General features: G+C 38.7%; 1 protein-coding gene and 1 pseudogene across 3 annotated transcripts in view; both read right to left on the minus strand.

Annotated features, from left to right (window-relative positions):
* Positions 1-10,259, minus strand: part of LOC115976597 (molybdopterin biosynthesis protein CNX1) — a 28,902-nt gene extending 18,643 nt beyond the window's left edge. For 2 of the 3 annotated variants that reach the window (XR_004088344.1, XM_031097998.1), the window contains exons 1-7: positions 9,900-10,259; positions 8,974-9,172; positions 8,462-8,588; positions 1,904-2,034; positions 951-1,052; positions 731-814; positions 179-406 (exon numbers count right to left, since the gene is read on the minus strand). Coding sequence is in view for 1 of the 3 variants with exons in the window: in XM_031097998.1 (XP_030953858.1) it covers positions 179-406; positions 731-814; positions 951-1,052; positions 1,904-2,034; positions 8,462-8,588; positions 8,974-9,171 (870 nt within the window). In the remaining 2 variants the exon portion in view is untranslated. The remainder of the gene's footprint in view (positions 1-178; positions 407-730; positions 815-950; positions 1,053-1,903; positions 2,035-8,461; positions 8,589-8,973; positions 9,173-9,899) is intronic. The other variant, XR_004088345.1, reaches the window with a different exon arrangement.
* A 2,013-nt stretch (positions 10,260-12,272) lies between these two features.
* LOC115976607 lies at positions 12,273-16,107 on the minus strand (annotated as a pseudogene).
* Between the last annotated feature and the right edge of the window lie 2,781 nt (positions 16,108-18,888).

An 18,888-nucleotide genomic window follows, 5' to 3' on the forward strand; every position in this document is an offset into this window, starting at 1 on the left:
AATGGTCTTGAACCCAATCAAATATCAAACTACGATAATATATTTATATATCTATGCTTATCAAACTCCAGATATCTGGATCAAGTCTCACACATCATGATACTGAGCAGTTCGTTCCAACTACCAAAATACAAATTGCATCAGACAACTTCCCAAAAAGAATAGGCCATCAGTCTACCTTACTATAATACACTGTCCCTCTCTTTGCAAGCAATGGCTTGACAAAATCCTTGTCTCCCATGGAAACACCTCCAGAAGTTAGAAGAATATCAATCCCAGCAGATAAAGCAGTATCTAAGATTCTCTCAAGTTCATCTTCATCATCCCTAGCAATGCCAAGGTCAAGAACTTTGCACTGCTGTTGTACTGCAGCTGCCAGTATCATAGCACGGTTGGAGTCCCTAATCTGCAATAGGTCAATGAGCTTAACTTATAAATGACATAAAAGATATAAGCTAATCTTGCCGAAAATCCAATGCATTTTAGGAACCCAGATGAGCCCCATAGTGTAAGTTTTGGACAGAAAAACCAATGTGAATGTATTCCATTTTATACAAAGAAGTATTCTGAGCCCTTTAACAACTGTAAGGCTTATCAAGAAAAATAATAAGAAATGGAGAGAGAGAGCCCAAATTATGCAGTTTGAAGTTCTTTATATCAATTAACAAACGGATTGGTCTTACTTATTTTTTTTAAAAAAAAAAATGCAGTTAGGAGTAGAGTGTGGTACCTGGCCACAACTCAGAACCTTGGTTGCTGGCTCTGAGAGCTCATCTCCAGTAGAAAGCACACCAATTGTCGGGGTAGGATATACCTACATTACAACATTGGCCCTCAGTGACAAGAATTTTTTTGGAAAAAAAAATATATACAAATGGTTGTACACTATATCCTCCCCAGACGTCAGTGTTTGACTATATTTTAAAATACAAAATAAGTAGTATTACTACCTTCACCATTGTTACCCCCACGGCAGCAAGTAAGCCAATTTCTGAAGCACCTACTCTTTCTCCAGATTTTAAAACTATGGCATCTTGTTCAATGTCGCATCCCTGGCAAACACTTATCAGCTTAAAGATATGATAGCTCAAACAAAAAATGATGCTACACACATGATAATTTGGGCTTTTATTGGATCATATTGAAGGAAGACAAAACCATGCAGAAGTGTCAATTGTAACTCCCACATCAGACTCTTCATAGCAAGCATCTCATAACGATCCTTCTATTTGTAAAACGGTCCTTAAGTAACATAATTGACACATGAAACTTGCAAAAAGGGGCAGAACTATGAGGTTTTTTTTTTTTTTTTTTGGGGGGAGGGTGGGGAGGAGAATAGATGTATCCTTCAGTAACAAAACTGACAAATGACACTTGCATAGATTTTACAATCCCTCTAGTCCAAAAGTTTTCCTTAAGGATAAAACATTCTTTTCCTCTGCTCTGCGTGCATCTTATATGATGTCTTTAAAAAAAACATGTCCTTTCATCCGAAAGAATCCTTAATCTACTTTCTTTACAAGTAATAAAGTCAAAAAAGGCACAGAAAATGGGTGAACAAAATATATATATATATATATATATATCTAAATATCAACTCCTAACTAACAATGTATAAACCATGTACACAAGAATAACCATTTGCAAAAAGCCAAAAGCCATGGATCTTAATGTGTCTTAGGAGTTAGGAGTTGGCATTGTTGCAAGAATCAACTCATCTAAATTTATTATCAACTACTCATGCTACAACCACATTGTTAAAAAAGTTGATGGGCCATAGCCCTTTTTTCTAAAGTAATAAGAAAATGTAAATGTATTCATAACTGTCCGAATGATTTTTATCTCTACTATTTTATTTATCAAAAAATCATGAGCATTATTCTAAAGAAATAATGAATCGTACCACTGGACGTATATCAACACCTTCATTAGTTTGTACCAATATTTTTACTCTTTTTGATTCAACCGAAGCATTTTCAATTTGCTCAGTGTCCTCAACTTGAACAACTGCATCAGCACCATCAGGTATTGGTCCTGGGAGAAAACAAAATCAAAGAAAGGAATGGAGGGATCATATATTGATATGAAAAATGAAATTCAACTTGCAAATGAATACTTTGAAATATATGGAGCTTAAAAGTAATTTCGATGCTTTTATAAATAACATCTTTAAGTCATTGTAGGCAACTTGTTTTTTTTTTTAACATGGGGGGAGTTCGTAAATTCTTCATTGAGTCAAAATTTTTTCAATTAGTTTTAGAGGAAGGGGGTCGTTATTTCATGTTAAGGATTTTTGAGAGGGGCAAATTCTTTATGAGATCAGTCTTTATGGGCAAGAATGCAGCACAATGGCTGATGTCTAACATAGAACACCTTGTTGTTGGGGTGAGTTCCAAACAGTTTTTTAATCTTAGAGAAGGTGACACAGCTTTTACTCTCCAATGGAGTTCCAACTCTTCTGGTCAGTTCTTGCTGTTGACTGAGCTCAAAGCTGGTGGGTCTAGGAGGTCGAAAATTATACCGGAAGGTAAAGAGAGACATGGTTGGAGGGCTTTTGGTCTTGAACTAAGAAAACTGCTGAACCCTTCTCAATATGCAGTGGGAGGAAATGGATTTCCCAAATTCATTCCTCAGGTGCGTAGGTATAATTTGGAGGCTGTAAGTTCTAAACTTTTGCTGAAGTTGTGCAAGGCTTACATGGAAGAACAGAGGAAAGGAAGCAACCAAAGCAACTAGGAGCCACTGCCAAAAGGAAGTTACCACAGATAGGAGAGAAGAAGATGGGAGTGAATCTGAGAATATCTGGTGTAAAAGAGGGGGATTTACCGGTGGAGAAATCTGACAGGATGGAGGTGGTGAGAGGGGCTAGGAGGGAGTTTTGCTCTTAGGAGGTGGCAGAGGTTGGTGAGCAAAACCTGGCAGACACTAGGCTACGTTTCCCTAGTATTAATTTGAATTCAAAAGATTATGATATGGGGAAGAAGAGTGATGCTAGGAGATCTTGCTGGTCTGGGAGAGGTCTTGTCGTGGAGGTTGATGTGATAGGGAGGAGGCGGGTTTTCTGGGATAGAAAGAAAGGGGGAGATACGAAGTGCAGAGGGGATTCACGGGTAGCTGGTATAGATACCTCTAAGGCCTTTAAATGGGTTCAATGGAGCTCTAAACAGGCTGTAGTTAAGCCTTTTATGGGCCTTGGAACTAGCCCAGAGCTGACCGACACTAGTGAGGGTCTTTTTTCAGGCCCACGACTTGTTGAAGTGGGCAAGAGCTCTTGGGTTGGTGAAGGAGCTTTAGCCCAGGTCCCGTTGGAAGCTGATATAGAGAAAGGGGTGTCGGGCCGGTGCACGTCGTCTTCCGTTGAGCCCTCGCTAGTATCAGGTGAGGCCGACGTCTTCACCGGTACCAGCTCCGGCGAGCCCACGCTGATACAAGGTAAGGACGATGGTCCTTTCTGTGTCGGTACATGCTTCGATGAGCACGCGGTGTCTCAGGAAAAGGCCGATGGCCCTATCTTCGCCGGAAACAGCCCTGTCCTACCTTCGTTTTTACTAGGCAAGGCCGACGACCCCTTCTTTGTCGGAACTAGCTCCGATGAGTCCACGTCGACACCAGGTAAGTCAGATAACTTGCTTCCGTGGCCACCGGTTGAGGGTTTTTTATCTGTTTTTCTTCTGAGCTTATTGCGGGCTGGACTTTTGGTTTTGGGTGACTATGAGGGGGATGAAGGTGGCTTGGACAACATTGCCGTCTTGCCGAAAGCTGCCCTTGAAATTGAGCAACCCATTTCAGTGGTGTTACCCACGATGGCATTGAGTGTTGTCCCTGGGGCGAGTGCTTTGGTGGAGGAAGGTTTGAATTTTTCTGATATGGGTTTGGGTGGTGAGGATAGTTCACCTATTCCTCTGTTGGCTATCACTCCCTGTGGGTTACCTTTGTCAGATGAGCTGAACCGTGATAACCAGGCAGTGGAGTGTGTGGATATTCGGGATACTTCTAGATGGGTGAAGAATAGGCTCCCTGGTTTTAGTAAACTGGTGAGGCTGCCTTTGAGCCGTCATGAGAAGTTATGCATTGCTTTGTTACAAAAGATTGAGAGGGAAACAGAGGCTGCCAAAGTGCTGAACAGGAAAGTTACAGAATCTAGAAAAGTTGTTATCTATAAGGATAAGGGGAAGAAAGAGCTGAGGAACTTGCAGTCTTCGGTTAACTACGATGGTAGGTAGTGGTTGGCTGTTGAGCTTCTTTTCAGCCGGGGACTTCATGTCTTTATGCATTTAAAAATTCTCTCTTGGAATGTTAGGGGACTGAATGACTGTCGGAAACGTTTGATAGTGAAGAATTGTTTGCGTGAGTTGAAGTGTGATGTTATATGCCTTCAAGAAACTAAACTTACTGGCATGGACAGACAGATGGTAGGTAATTTGTGGAGCTGTCCTTATGTGGATTGGGTGGCTTTGGATGCTGTCCAAACGGCTGGAGGGGTTGTGATGATGTGGGATAGAAGGGTTTTAGAGAGGACAGAGGTTTTGGTGGGCTCTTTCTCTGTGTCTATTCGGTGGCAAGGGGTGGGGGACGGCTTCAGTTGGGCGTGTTCGGGGGTTTATGGCCCAATTGATAACAATGCGAGGGGTTAATGTGGGACGAGTTGGTTGGTGTTCAGCATTACTAGAATGTCCCTTGGTGTTGCATTGGGGATTTCAATATTGTCCGCTTCCCTAGTGAACGGTTGGGTAATTCTCGTCTTACTCCGGCTATGGAACTTTTTTCGAAATTCATTGAGGATCTTAATTTGATAGATTTGCCTTTGGAGGGAGGGAGCTTTACTTGGTCTAGCGGGTCAGAGAGGCCTTCGATGTCCAGGATAGACAGAGTTTTGGTGTCTCATGATTGGGAGGAGCAATATCCAGATGTGACCCAACGGATTCTTCCTCGTCCTGTTTCAGACCATTTTCCAATTCTAGTGGAGGTAGGAGGAATGGCGAGGGGGAAAAGTCCGTTTAGGTTTGAGAATATGTGGCTTAAGACGGATGGGTTTACCGATAGAGTTCAGTCTTAGTGGAGTCGGCATTCTTTCTCTGGCACTCCTAGTTTTGTGTTTGCCAAAAAGTTGAAGGTTTTGAAAGAGGACATCGTTCAATGGAACCGTTTGGAGTTTGGTCATGTTGGTCGCAAAAAGACTCATTTATTAGAGACTTTGAAATTGTTAGATGTCAAGGAAGGGAGATTGGCCTCTCTGAGGCAGAGATTTGTAAGAGAGCTGTGGTGAGATCTAAAGTGGAGAATCTTCTCTCTCTGGAAGAAATCTCTTGGAGACAGAAATCAAGGATGCTATGGATTAAGGAAGGAGATAATAATACTAAATTCTTCCATAAGGTGGCTAATTCCCGTAGAAGGTTTAATCATCTGAGTTTTCTAGAGGTGGATGGGGTGATTTATGAGAAGGATTCCGAGGTGGCTGCTCAGGTAGTAAATTTTTATAAAAATTTGTACCAGGAGTCAGAGGAGTGGAGGCCTTTTGTGGAAGGTTTGGAGTTTGATCAGTTAGATGGATTGGAGAGGGGTTGGCTTGAAAGGAGGTTTGAGTAGGAGGAGATTCTTCTAGCTGTTAATGAGCTGGCTGGAGATAAAGCTCCAGGTCCTGATGGCTTCTCTATGGCTTTTTTCCACCATTGCTGGAGAGTGGTGGAAAGGGATGTTCTAGCAGTTTTTGAGGAATTTTATCAGCACAGTAAGTTTGAGAAATCTTTGAACGCTACCTTTATAGCTCTTATTCCCAAGAAAAACGATGATTCTAATATTCAAGATTTCCGGCCTATCAGCCTGGTGGGGAGCTTGTACAAGATCTTGTCTAAGGTTTTGGCAAATCGGATGAAATGGGTCTTAGATCAATTAATTTCTAAGTCTCAAAATAATTTTGTGGGAGGCAGACAGATTCTTGACTCAGTTCTTATTGCTAATGAGTGTATTGATAGTCGTGTGAAGAGTAAGATCCCGGGGGTTATTTGTAAGCTAGACATTGAGAAAGCTTACGATCATGTGAATTGGGAGGCTCTTCTAGATCTTTTGAAGAGAATGGGCTTTAGGGAGAAATGGTGTAGTTGGATTCGCACTTGTATTTCAACTATCCAGTTTTCTATTTTGATTAATGGGGCGCCAGCTGACTTTTTTGGGAGCACGAGGGGCCTAAGACAAGGGGATCCGCTATCTCCTATGTTGTTTCTAGTTATGATGGAGGTCTTAAGTAGGATGATGAAAAGAGTTGAAGGTGCTGGCTTGATCAGGGGTTTTCAGGTTGTAGACAGACGAGGTGTAGGGGAGTGTGTCTCACATCTTTTGTTTGCGGATGATACTAATCTTTTCTGTGATGCGGATGTGGAGCAGATCCTTCACGTGCGAATGCTTCTCCTTTGTTTCCAGGCTGTCACAAGTTTGAAGGTTAATGTCTTGAAGAGCGAGTTGGTTCCTATAGGGGAGGTTAACAATATTCATGCCTTGGCAGAGATTCTGGACTGCCGGATTGGGTCTTTGCCTATGACCTATCTTGGTATGCCGTTGGGGGCTTCCCATAAGTCCCCTTCTATTTGGAATCCTATATTGGAAAAAATTAGTCGGAAGTTGGCCGGGTGGAAGAAGTTGTATTTGTCAAAAGGTGGTAGATTGACGCTGATTAAGAGTACGCTTTCCAACCTTCCTACTTACTATTTATCCCTTTTTACCATCCCTTCGCATGTGGCTAATAAGATTGAGATGATTCAGAGGGACTTCTTGTGGGGGGATTCCAAGCTTCATTTGGTGGGATGGGATAAGGTGTGTGCTCCTAAGGCTAATGGTGGTTTGGGAATAAGGAAATTAACTACGTTTAATAAAGCTTTACTAGGAAAATAGTTATGGCGGTTTGGGGTTGAGGAGACTCGTCTTTGGAGGAGGGTGGTGGCTCTGAAGTTTAGGGAAGAGTGGGGGGGTTGGTCTTCCAAATTGGGCAGGGGTGTTCATGGGTGTGATTTATGGAGAAGTATCCAAAAAGGTTGGGAGGTGTTTAGCAAACACATCCGGTTTGAGGTAGGGGTGGGGGATAGAGTGAAGCTTTGGACGGACCAGTGGTGTGGGGACTCACCACTCCATCTTTCTTTCCCAGTAGTGTATGGGATTGCTTCTAATAGAGAGGCATCGGTGGCCTCGTCTCTCGAACGTTTGGGGACCGAGGCTCGGAGAAGTTGGAAGGTTCTTTTACTTAGAAATCCAAATGATTGGGAGATGGGTGTGATGAATGATTTCCTTCAAACCCTAGGTTCTAACTTACCTCAATCTGAGCAAGGAGACCGCATGATTTGAAAATTGTCAAAGAAAGGAGTTTTTGACATCCGCTCGTACTACAATAAGCTCCGAAGTTCCCTGCCTATTACCTTTCCTTGGAAAGGTATTTGGAAGGCTAAGGCTCCTACTCACGCCTCTTTCTTTGTTTGGACTGCAACTTGGGAGAAGATTCTTACAGGGGATATTTTGCAGTGTAGAGGCTTCGATTTTGTTGATTGGTGCATTTTGTGCCATTGTAATGGGGAGTCGGCGAATCATTTGCTTCTCCATTGTGACAAAGCTCATCTGTTGTGGAGTTTAGTTTTTAGATCCTTTGGGATTTCTTGGGTCTTGCCAAGATCGGTTGCAGATATGCTTTTCAGTTGGTGGAATTGGTTTGGAAAGCATTCTTCTGGCGTTTGGAATCTAGCTCCGTTGTGCCTAATGTGGTGTATTTGGAGGGAGCGTAATTGGCGTACTTTTGAGGATAGGGACAAATCCGATGACCAGTTGCTCGCTTATTTTAGCGGCTCTCTTTTTGATTGGTCTCAGACTTGGGGACTCACCTCTAGTGATTCTATCCCTATGTTCCTTAGTTCTCTTCTCTGTAATTAATTTGATCTTTGTTGTCTCCGTTTGTTTTCTTCTTTTTTTCTTTTTCTTCTCTCTTTTTGTTTGTTTCCTTCTCTGTATTCTCTGTTCTGCCTTGTGTTTTCATGAGGTAGCTTTTAATATATATCTTTCTTACTCATCAAAAAAAAAAAAAAATGGCTACAGAAATTTTCTATTACAACTTTTAAATTTTATTAGGTAAACATTATTTTTTTGGACAAGTATGAGCTACCACAATTTAGGATATAGATGGATATCTTTAATGTTCCAATACCCTAACCACTGCAAAAGATAACAGTTAAATTTACCACAGTACATCTAACTAAAATAAGATTAGGACTGATTCATCTGTCAAGCTGTATCTTTGTATTGAAAAGGTCTTTCAAACTTGATTCAGTCCGAATCACTCCAAATGAACTAACTTTGAGACTTGATGCTCTAACTCTAATATGCACAGGTACTTGTCCTGAAAGCTTAAGAAAACGGATTTTTTTCTTTTTTATATCAATAAAATCTCACAATCATGCATAACAAATTCAAAGTAAGCATAACCAACCTCCAGTTGTTACATATGCAACAGTTCCAGGAGTCACAATCACTCCAACTCCATCATTCCCGGCTCTAGCTTCAGCAATAACCGAATATTCACCTGGCCCATCTGCAGCAATTACAGCATAACCATCCTGCCCAAAAAATGATCTATATCATCAACGATTCCAAAATTAAAGCGAGAACTAGATCTAGTGTAGCTTATCAATTATTTAGAATATATATATATATATCCAACTTTGGTTGGGGTCAAGTTTGATTTGCCAACCTAGTGTTTAAAACTTGCATTTTACCTACTTGAAGTCAATCCTTTAAATACTTTTCTACCCTCAAATCATTAAATTTCGCATGTATAAATTAAATGTCCCAGAAAAAAAATTAAAAAACACGCAATAGCTTCCTTATTTCAGTCCAAATACATTATAAACTTATAAACCAAAAGCAGTACAATAAGACCTGGGGTAATTTGCAATCCAAACCACAAGTGGCTAAATTGTAATCTTCCTCGAAATTAATTACCTTAACAGAAGCTGGATAAGGGGGCAAAGGATCAGGTGCACGAATATCCTCAGCCAAGACCTTGCCAAGAGCATCGAGAAGGGGAACAGTCACAGGCGGTAGACGTTGAGCCACGCTCAACACTATTTGGAGAGCCTCGTCTGCTGAAACCATCGTTGACTTGGTTCTACATTCAGTGAGCTTAGAAGTGTCCTCCATTCTGATTTTACCCATTTTTCATGACAACATAATTAGAGAGGAATATGGTTTAAGAATACTGAACTATTTGAAATGCAATGCCACTCATATCTTTGAACAAATTTTTTTTCCTATATCTTCTTTTGTTTTTTGGTAAGTTACACTCACACCCAATGGGTCTTTGAAGTTTGAACCTGTGACCTCACCCTCCCCTTAGAACTTGTAAGGGGAGGAGTGCCAGTTGAGCTAGAACTCATTGGCTATATCTTTGAACAAGTATAGCAATAAACAAAACATCTATTAGACATAATTAAAATGCAAAAACCATATACTGTAGAATGAAATTTCTAAAGGGAAACTGCCAAGACAAATGCACACATAGAGTCAGAAAATTGTGAGTAAATCATAAGCATTAAAAAAATAAAAAACCTTAAACAAACCGAATTTGAATTTAATCCCCACCTACACCAAAAACCAACTAATGTCTTGATGTAAAAAGCAATCATCACAAGCATTACGTCATAGGTTGAAACTTTCTCCCAAAAAAAAAAAAAATCTCAGGCCATTCATCCATGTGTGCATTCAAAAAATTATGAACTAAGCAAATTAGAAATGATGATAAAAGTGGTGTCCATAAGACTAGTATATAGTGTAAAGCAAGCTCATGAAATATAAAATATGATCACGCACAAGTTCAATGCGTCCAGTCAAACCGATTATCAAATGGTTTAGACATTAGAGAGAGTTACGTTACCCCAAAGCTTCAGGCGACGGCGACGGTGAGGAGCTTGCGGTCACGGCGGTGGAGTGCGGTGAGTGGTGATCGAGAAAGGTAGAGGTGAGAGTCGTGGTGGTTGGCGAGGAGATGGGTTTGTGTAGTGCAGGTAAGGTGTTTGAGGTTTGGTTTGAATGAGAATTGTGGACTTGGGTGGGGGCTTAAAATGGAGGTGTGATGGTTTAGAGAGGGAGGTGGTGCGCTGTGAATGCGGTAGTGGGGAGACGACTAGAGATTCTTTCTTCTTTCTTCTTTTTTTTTCTTCTTCTTTTTCTAAGATAGAGACCGGGGAAGGTTGAAATGTTGGCGGTGTTTGTATGGCTTATATGGAAAACGAATAGGATCTCCAAAAAAATATAAAAATAGTCAGATATGAAAAGTCTTCTTCTTTTTTTTTGCTGAATCAGTTATGAAAAGTCTTAGCCCTGATTAGGTTAGCCTAAACATTAAAATTGTTGACTGTATTTTATCCTAAATTTAAAAATAAAGATGTTTGTCTTCATTTAGGACTTTTTTTTAATATATAATTTATTTTGTAATTATTTAGTGATAGTTCAATAATAGGAAATAATTAAGGATGTAGAGTCTTAGATAACTTCTTTTAGTAAATATGCTGGGTGACAAAACTCTTTAGTCATTTGGAAATTATTTTATCGTTCAATTATTGGGGATGCATGAATGAACGGGCACATATCGTACTTGCACAAACAATAAAATAAGTATTTACACTAATAAATATATCATTCACTGCTATATTTTCGACAATATGAAAGGGGATTTGATTTGGATGGAACATACTCGCGTTGAGTGGTGAGATCATATACTTCGATTAGTGTTGGCATTGTACGGAATTAACGGTAGCATACACCTTCATGTTGCGAGAGGTTGCATGACCATCACACCCGTTGTTGTATGTTGTAATTCTTTATCATCACGTTTAGTAAGAAGCTCCAAATTTGGAAATTATTTTATTGTTCAATTATTGGGGATGCATGAATGAATGGGCACCTATGATACTTGTGCAAGGAATAAAATATGTAATTACACTAATAAATATATCACTCACCACCATACTTTCAACAATATGAAAAGGGATTTGGTTCGAATGGAACATACTCGCATTGAGTGGTGAGATCATATACTTTGACTAGTGTTGTCATATCTTTTAAGGAACTAACAATAATGTATACCCTCATGTTGCGAGGTGTTGCGTGACTACCACAACCATTGTTGTATGTTGTAATTCTTCATCATCACGTTTAGTAAGAAACACACTTATATTTATGATTTATGTATTCAACATTTTTTTTTTCTAATAATTAATACAAACTCTTTTATGTGAGGCATAGATTATAACATGTTAAACACAATTTTAACAACCTCATTGTCAAGGATAGAGCCAGCAAAAAAAAAAAAATTGTTAGTGGCCTAGTTGTGGTACTAATTCATTAGCTAAGACAAACCACCACACACATGCACAAACACACACACATAAAAACTTAGTATCTTTTATCAAAATTATGTTCAACAAGATCTTTCATATAATAAAATTAATTTTTTACCAAATTCCATAATTGTTATGTATTGATTATTTTTCTTTCCAATTCTAAAAAGTCCCATGGTTAACCTGATTCCTTGAAGTTTGATAATAAATATTACATAAGAAAGGTAATTGATAAATATAGGTTGTTTAGCATGATATTTAATTTATTCAATGGATCGTCAATACAAAAGGAGTAGTAAATTTTGGGTGAAATTAATTTTTAGGGACGGGAAAAATAAAGTAAATGTGTGAAAAGCTGTGAATAAGTAGAAAGATCACAAAAATACACTTTAACATGTATAGAATTTATGTGTCACATCAATTGAAATTATATATTCAAAGCATGATTCCAGTTAAATTGTAAAACCATGTTTTGAACTAGAACAACAAATATGGACACCGAAAAAATGTAAAAACGTGGTTGATAAATTGCAAATACAATGAAAATGAAAATGATTATTATTTTTATTTTTATTTTTATTTTTTCATCATAAATTAAAGCGAACTCGTATATTTAAAAGACGTTTTCAACTTTACGTTAGAAATAGTATATGACTAAAATTATGGACTTCCTTTCTTCACTTTCCACTGATACAAATTCTACGTTCATCTGCTTTTTTTTTTTTCCAAGCTAGAGAAGCTTTTATTTTTTTGGGTGTATGTAATAAAGATCCATTGAAGCTAGAGAAGCATTAAACAATACAGATTATGAGTTTGCTCTAAACCTTGTGAAAAGAAACCACGCCAAATTGGGAAAGCAGATATATATGGATGATCCTGTTGAAGGCTTTTGGATGGAATTAGCATCACAGTGCAGGATCTTAAATGTTGAGAAAATTTAGAAGATGGATGACCTTCGTTTGAAGCTACTTTTACGGGCTGGGTTGGGTCTCTGTTGTCCATCTCCAGTTTCATCCCCATCTATTTTTGCATGGAAGGAGTTCCTGATCTTCCTCCAACTGATCGATGCCCAACCTGATGCATTCTTTGGCTTGTTGCTTAGCTTTCCATACTCCTGTTGAAGCTCAGAGTAGTCACTCTGCAGCGCTTCCATCTTCGTCTTCATGTTTTCAATCTCTGCCTTCATAGTCTTGATCTCCATGTTTGTAGATGACTGGTTTCTCTCCGGCTCAGAGGTATTGCCATTCTTGTTTAGCATTTCTTCCCTCATCTTCAGTTGCTCCGACAGTAGCACCTGCATATCTCATCTCATCTTCTCTTCCACATGTGAGAAATGTAAAGTTCATATGCTACATACTGGTGAGCACTGAGCTCATGGCACTTTATGTCTGTTGAGTGCATTTACAGTCTATTACTTAGCTACATGTCTATGAACTTAGTTTTGCAAAGAGCCTCTCGGCTCGGTGGCACTTTTGTCTCTTCCCATAGGGAAGAGCTTGGGTTTGAACCCTGGGCCAAGGTCCCCCCAACTTATTGTAGCCCACAAGAAAGACAATGAACTTCACTTTGTGGAATCTTTTTATTTTTTGATAGGTCACTTTGTGGAATCTTATAAATCTATAACGATAGGCAGGCTGTGCTCGTGACATCATAAATACAAACATGCATAAATTTGTAAGAATAATGATATTTTGGCCTAGTGTCCATTCTTTATCCAATATTAATTATTTAACTACCTAGTATTGTTTGTTGATGAAGTATGTAAGAGTAAGACTTGTATGGATCTGAAAGTTTCTTACTTTTATTACTCATTAAAAGATCTACAAGGCTTGTGTAAGACAAGGTCTAGAATTCATAAAATATATACCTGGACAATGGTTCTTAGAGGCAATCGATCATTTTGTGCAGCATGCATGCGTGCATCAAGAGACAGTTTCTCACAGTTCATTATCTTGCACAGCCTTCTTCGGTCATGCTCAGATAGTAAACGATTAGTCTGAAAATTAAGTAGATTAAATTGTAGAGTTCAAAAATTTCTTTCACTCCCTCCTCCCAAAAATAAAAGGCAGATTAATGTAATACACAAGAAGAAGAATGAGAAAGGATAACAGGTAACCTTGAGGTAGGTGTCAATGGCTCTATAGAGACCATCATGACATGTTCGAACATTTTCTGGCAACGATTCAGCCAAAACTTGGAACTTAGTGACAGAGAGATTTGGGTCTCTTGCAATCTCAGCTAGGTAATTGTCTAAGAGCTTACTTATATTGCATTTTCCAGACTTCTGTTGCTGCTGCTGCTGCTGCTGTTCGTGCATCAAAAAATATTCCACTATCCTTTGCACCACATCTATGTCATGCAGTGTGCATTGCTCAGGAGAACTGTGCCAGCCATTAATGAAATACCAAGGATGAAAATTTAGTATTATTAGTTTCTTGATGGAGTGTGCATGGTTAGTTATTCTTTTTATAGAGTCTTAGTCTATTTGGTTAGTTATTCTACAACTTTTTCTATTAAAATTTTTCTGGACTGTAATGTCATGTCACACAATTTATGAAGAAAGAGGAAGTTAGTATACTCACTTTGTTAGTTTCCCCTCATCAAAATTTTTGTAACTTGGGATCAGAAGATCATTGACACTGGCATCTTCCAACATCATCCCCACTCTCTTTTCAAGCTCCGAAATCAAAGCTGGTGTTGCGGAATATACCATTGCCATCTTTAGCATCTGCAACAGGAATTTACATGAAACAGCTTCTTGTTGAGGAGGAAGCATGCTTATTAGGCTCTCAATAATTGCTTTTTGCTCCTTGCTGTGTGCAATGCCTCCTTCCTCCTCCTGACTACAAATACTGAACTGAAGCTCATTCTTTCCATGGCCATATCCTCTAACTCCTCCTGTCTCCATGACCATACCTGGCAACCATCTCTCTGCATAGTTCATGATGTATTTACCTATGATCTCTGGTGTTGTTCCCTTAGCCCTTATTGCTGTTATAATCCCCTTGAAATGATCAATACGAAGGATAGCTATATCATCAAACCACCAGCCTTCTTCATGAACTGCATCTCCAGTTGATGAGTTTTTCCTAGAAGCCTTCCAAGCTAGTGAGTCACAGCATCTTCTAACAATTTGTAAATTTTCAGCCCATGGAGATAGAGCTTCACAGGATTTTAGAACAGTAATGGCATCTTTCCATGAGCAAAGGACTACAAATGCGAGGAAAGCTTCAGTCTTGGTGATGAGATTTCCATCTTCAAATTCTTCAGTCATCTCCAGAAATTCTGACGCACATCTTAGTGAAGCTATGTTATTAGGGTTTAAGTCCACTGGGAGACCATAACAGAATTTTAAAATGATTTCAAATGTTTCTTATCCTCCTGGGAAGTTTTCAAGCTTTAGGTTGTACCCATAATTTGAGATTGAAGGCTGAAGTTCCAATCGGCCTATGTAGCCACATTTTAACACCAAGGTATGCTGTTTCAGGAGAATTGAGTTATGAAATGAGTGAATACTTCTGGTTATTTATCTTACCCCCTATATTCATCTTTAATTTTGATGTCAAAGTCATATCTGGCCCCCAACAAAGAAAAATCAGTATGACAAAAACACTGGTTTTATTTATGCATTTAAGTTCTCATATGGTCACATTAAAAGGAAGGGAGACTTCTTGTTTAGATTGCTTCACTAGGCAATAGTCACATCTTTTTTCCCTTCCTAAAATTGGGTAGAGGAATTGGTCTTTAATATTGTTGAGTTTAGAGCTTTATGAAGAGAAGAAATTCTACATGGAGGATTTTCTACTTTTTTTCTTGATGCACCTTTAAGACATGTTCCTTTAAAATAAGAAAAGAACATGATTCTTATTCTTTTTGCTCTCCCCCCCCCCCCCCCCCCTCTTTATTTTCCCCTTAAAATTATAAAAAATTTGCTTAGTTATTTTTTCTGAAAATTTATCCAACAAACAAAAGAGCCCCAATTCTACTTTTTTGTGCATCGGTATGGTGTATTATATCTACCATATCAAGTAGTCCCTTGTATATTATATTTATCAGATCATGTATAGTACGCACATTCAATCACTCCAAATGAAACAAATTGTATCAATGCAAAGTGGTGTACGTGACACATAGTTTCAAGTGGTGTCTCCTAATATATATATATATATACACTTAGTTTCAAGTTACTTATTAAAAAAAAAAACACGAAGTTTCAAGTTTTTGTGTTTCATAGTGAATATTGAATAATGAACATTGTTTTTTTGTCTTCTTTATACCTTGTGAACATTAAAGGTAATTTCTTGAACTTGAATTGATAAATCTGTTGGTATTTGAGACGTGATAAACCTGCAAGAAAGATTTCATTAGAGAGAGAGAAGAGAAGCCGCTGAAAACAAAATGGATCAGAGGAAAAAAAAATGCCAAAATTGAATGTTTATGTCAAAGATGAGAGAACTCCTATTCCTATATCAGCTTAGACATTCTCTAGAAAGAACATGCTGTGGCTTTCCTATGATAAACTGATTTGTTGTTGCCAATTCTAGACTAATACTTCTATTACCGTGAGTGTTCTCTCTTTTCCAAGCTATCAGCTATAGAGACGAATTTGGTGGGATTTATGATGCGTTGGTCATGAACTTGATCAGTGCCATCCGAATCACTCCCTGGGCTTTGTGGTTCAGTTACTTGAAGAGAGTTCTGCATGGTGGCTTTCTAGCTGGAGACATGAGTGACAATACATATGGTAAAATAATATGGTATAATAGGGTGGGTTGTTGTCTACATAAATGCCTGAGAAGTGAGTATGTGGCTGGCTTAGGAGTACCATTATGAGGGTTGGTGGGTTGTTCATTTTTTTTCTTCTTCTTTGTCTATCCCCTGTCACAAAATTCGATTGTGACATATTGAGGCACATTAGGTTAGTATCTGAGAAATGAAGATGATATTGGCTATGCCAATTCCATTTTGAACCGCACAAAATGTGGACTGGACCAATGGATGATTGTGTGGTTCATATGTAGGTTGACTGTTCCCAACATTTGTAACATATATGTAAACATTATTATTATTTTCTGTTTACTTACCAGAAAAAAAAAATTTAAAAATAAAAAAAATAAAAGGATTTGTTTTAACTATAGATTTTTTGTTTGTGCCGACTGAACCTATAGGTCATTTAAGCCATCGCCTAAGGCCCCCACTTATAAGAGGGGCCCTAATAGTACTAATATATCATATGATGTTGCTTTCTCATCTAAAAAAAAGATAAAGCCCGTCCAACAGATGTAAGACCCTGCCCAAATTATTTAAGCCCTTAATTGAAAATTGAGAACAACAAATTATTTCTAACCATTTCTCACAAAGCAAAAAGGCTAAAATAACATTAAGTCCAATCACATCACCAAATCTTTAGCTTTCTCAGAAAAAATAAATAAATAAATAAATCACCACATCCAAGTATCCTTTGAATCAAACTTTTGTACCACATTTCATTAAGAAAACTCATGTTTATTACTTGAAATGTAGAGAGGCAGAGAAAGGGAGACACTGATTTTCTCAATTTACAAATAACAAAATGCAAAAGAAAATATAACAGAAGGCAGAAAAAAGAAAGAATAGACAAGTTATAAGAAATGTAGAAAAAAGAAAGAAGAAAAAAAACACTCACTCTCTCCATCTTGATTCTAAAACAAACATTATTTTTAGTTGGCTTACTCATCAATTGGTGTTGGCAACAATCTTGCATGGTGTGTTCACAGATCTTCATTTCAAGTTCATTTTTTGTTTTCTCTTCCTTTGCCTCTTTTGTCTTCTTCATGGTTTGGTTTGCTGCTGGGTTTTTATTCTTACTTTTTACTTAACTTTAGTTTAGTTATACTCTTTACTCTCTTAACTTTTGTCTCTTTTGTTTGTACTGATTTCTTTAGTATTCTCTAAAAGGCCATGGAATGGACAATGTGTAGGACTAGGATGGATCAACACTTTAAGTGGGTCACCCACTTAACCCACTTAAAGTATTGATCTATCCTAGTCTTACACATTTTTTTAAAGAAATCAGATTTAGTAGTATGGAACTAGAAGTTAAAGTATTGATCTTAGTCTTACATGTTTGTTTTTTCTTTTTTTCTTTTTAAGAAACCAGATTTAGTGTATGGAGGGATAGTGGGCTAGTCTTAGTCTTAGTGGATCAAGTTTAGTATCTTCAAATTTTGGGTTTTTTTTTTTTTTAAGTCAAATTTAGTGTAAGGACACGATTCGTAACGACCCGTAACAATGTTGGGTTCGTACGTAAAAAGGTTCAAACAATATCATTTGTAGAGCGTGGGTTTGAAAGGCTAGGCCTTAGTCACCAGACGGTGGGTTTTTCGTGGTGTTCATACATGGTTAAGTCATTTTCGCCCTAGGAGTCTTTCTCCTGGAGGCGGGCTGGGAGGCTCTGGTTTTTTGCCATTTTTCCCAGCCCCCTCTTGGTGCATTAACTTTTACATTATATAGTCCTTCTTGGCTGATCTTAGCCCTCCACTTGTGGGTCAGGCAGGTAATTACTTCTGTACCCGTCCCATCAGCTGTCCCTTCTTACTTTCTGTTAGTTGCGATGATCGAAATTACACCGTCCAAACGTCTTTTCTCATTAACATGATCAGGCCGCTGGCAGGTGCATTTAATGCAGAGGGGACGTATTTTCCTTGAACCAATTTTGCACCGTACCTCCACGTGGGCCCTATTCCACTCACATCCCCTTCAGGGGGCTGTTTGGGGATAACCTTCACCAAGACGTTGCTCTTCTCATCGAAGTCCTGGAGTGCCAAGGATAGGGTCGCCCTCAGCTGTTCCCCTTAACACCTCGGCCTTTGATCATTCGTCCTCAGCACACTACCTCCTTAGCACGGGTCCTAAGCCCGGATAGAGCGTGGGCCGGATCATAAGCTCCCCGGCCCTACAATAGCCCCTCAAAATCCTGCTATCCGTCTCTTCAGACGGATAAGAGGGTTTTGATGACATCAGATATCTGCCAATGCCTGTCCATCCTTGTCACCTATCGGTTCCCGAGACTTTTTATCTGCCCGAGACAGGTTCCTAGAGCTTTCGGAAGGCGAAATGTGGCCTCATTAAATACGGGCAGCTTTGTGTTTCCCACGTTCTACGGCATGATGAAGATCGAACGGTGGTGATCCCTTAGTCTTTATAGGCGGGAAAATTTGTGCAGTTACCCTAGAAAGTATAAGAGATTTTTTTTTTTTTGAACGGATCTGTCTCTTCAATTTTGCACTTAAGATTTCTAGCGCATATATTCTGGGTTCATCTGAATTTTCGTCCAAATTCAAGTCTATCTCTAGCACAAAAAGCCTATCCAAAGCGCCTTTCCTCTTTTATGTAAGTTCCCTACCTCTATTAACTCGTGCTTTTTCTTTTCTGGGTTTGTTTTTCTTTGGTTCCCTTTCTTCTCCCGTCGCGGGTTGGGTTTGTTTAGTAAATCATAGAGATGGCTAAATTGAGACTGAGGAAATTAGTCGATACTGAA

This window comes from Quercus lobata, chromosome 1, assembly GCF_001633185.2.
Source record: "Quercus lobata isolate SW786 chromosome 1, ValleyOak3.0 Primary Assembly, whole genome shotgun sequence".
NCBI lineage: Eukaryota > Viridiplantae > Streptophyta > Magnoliopsida > Fagales > Fagaceae > Quercus > Quercus lobata.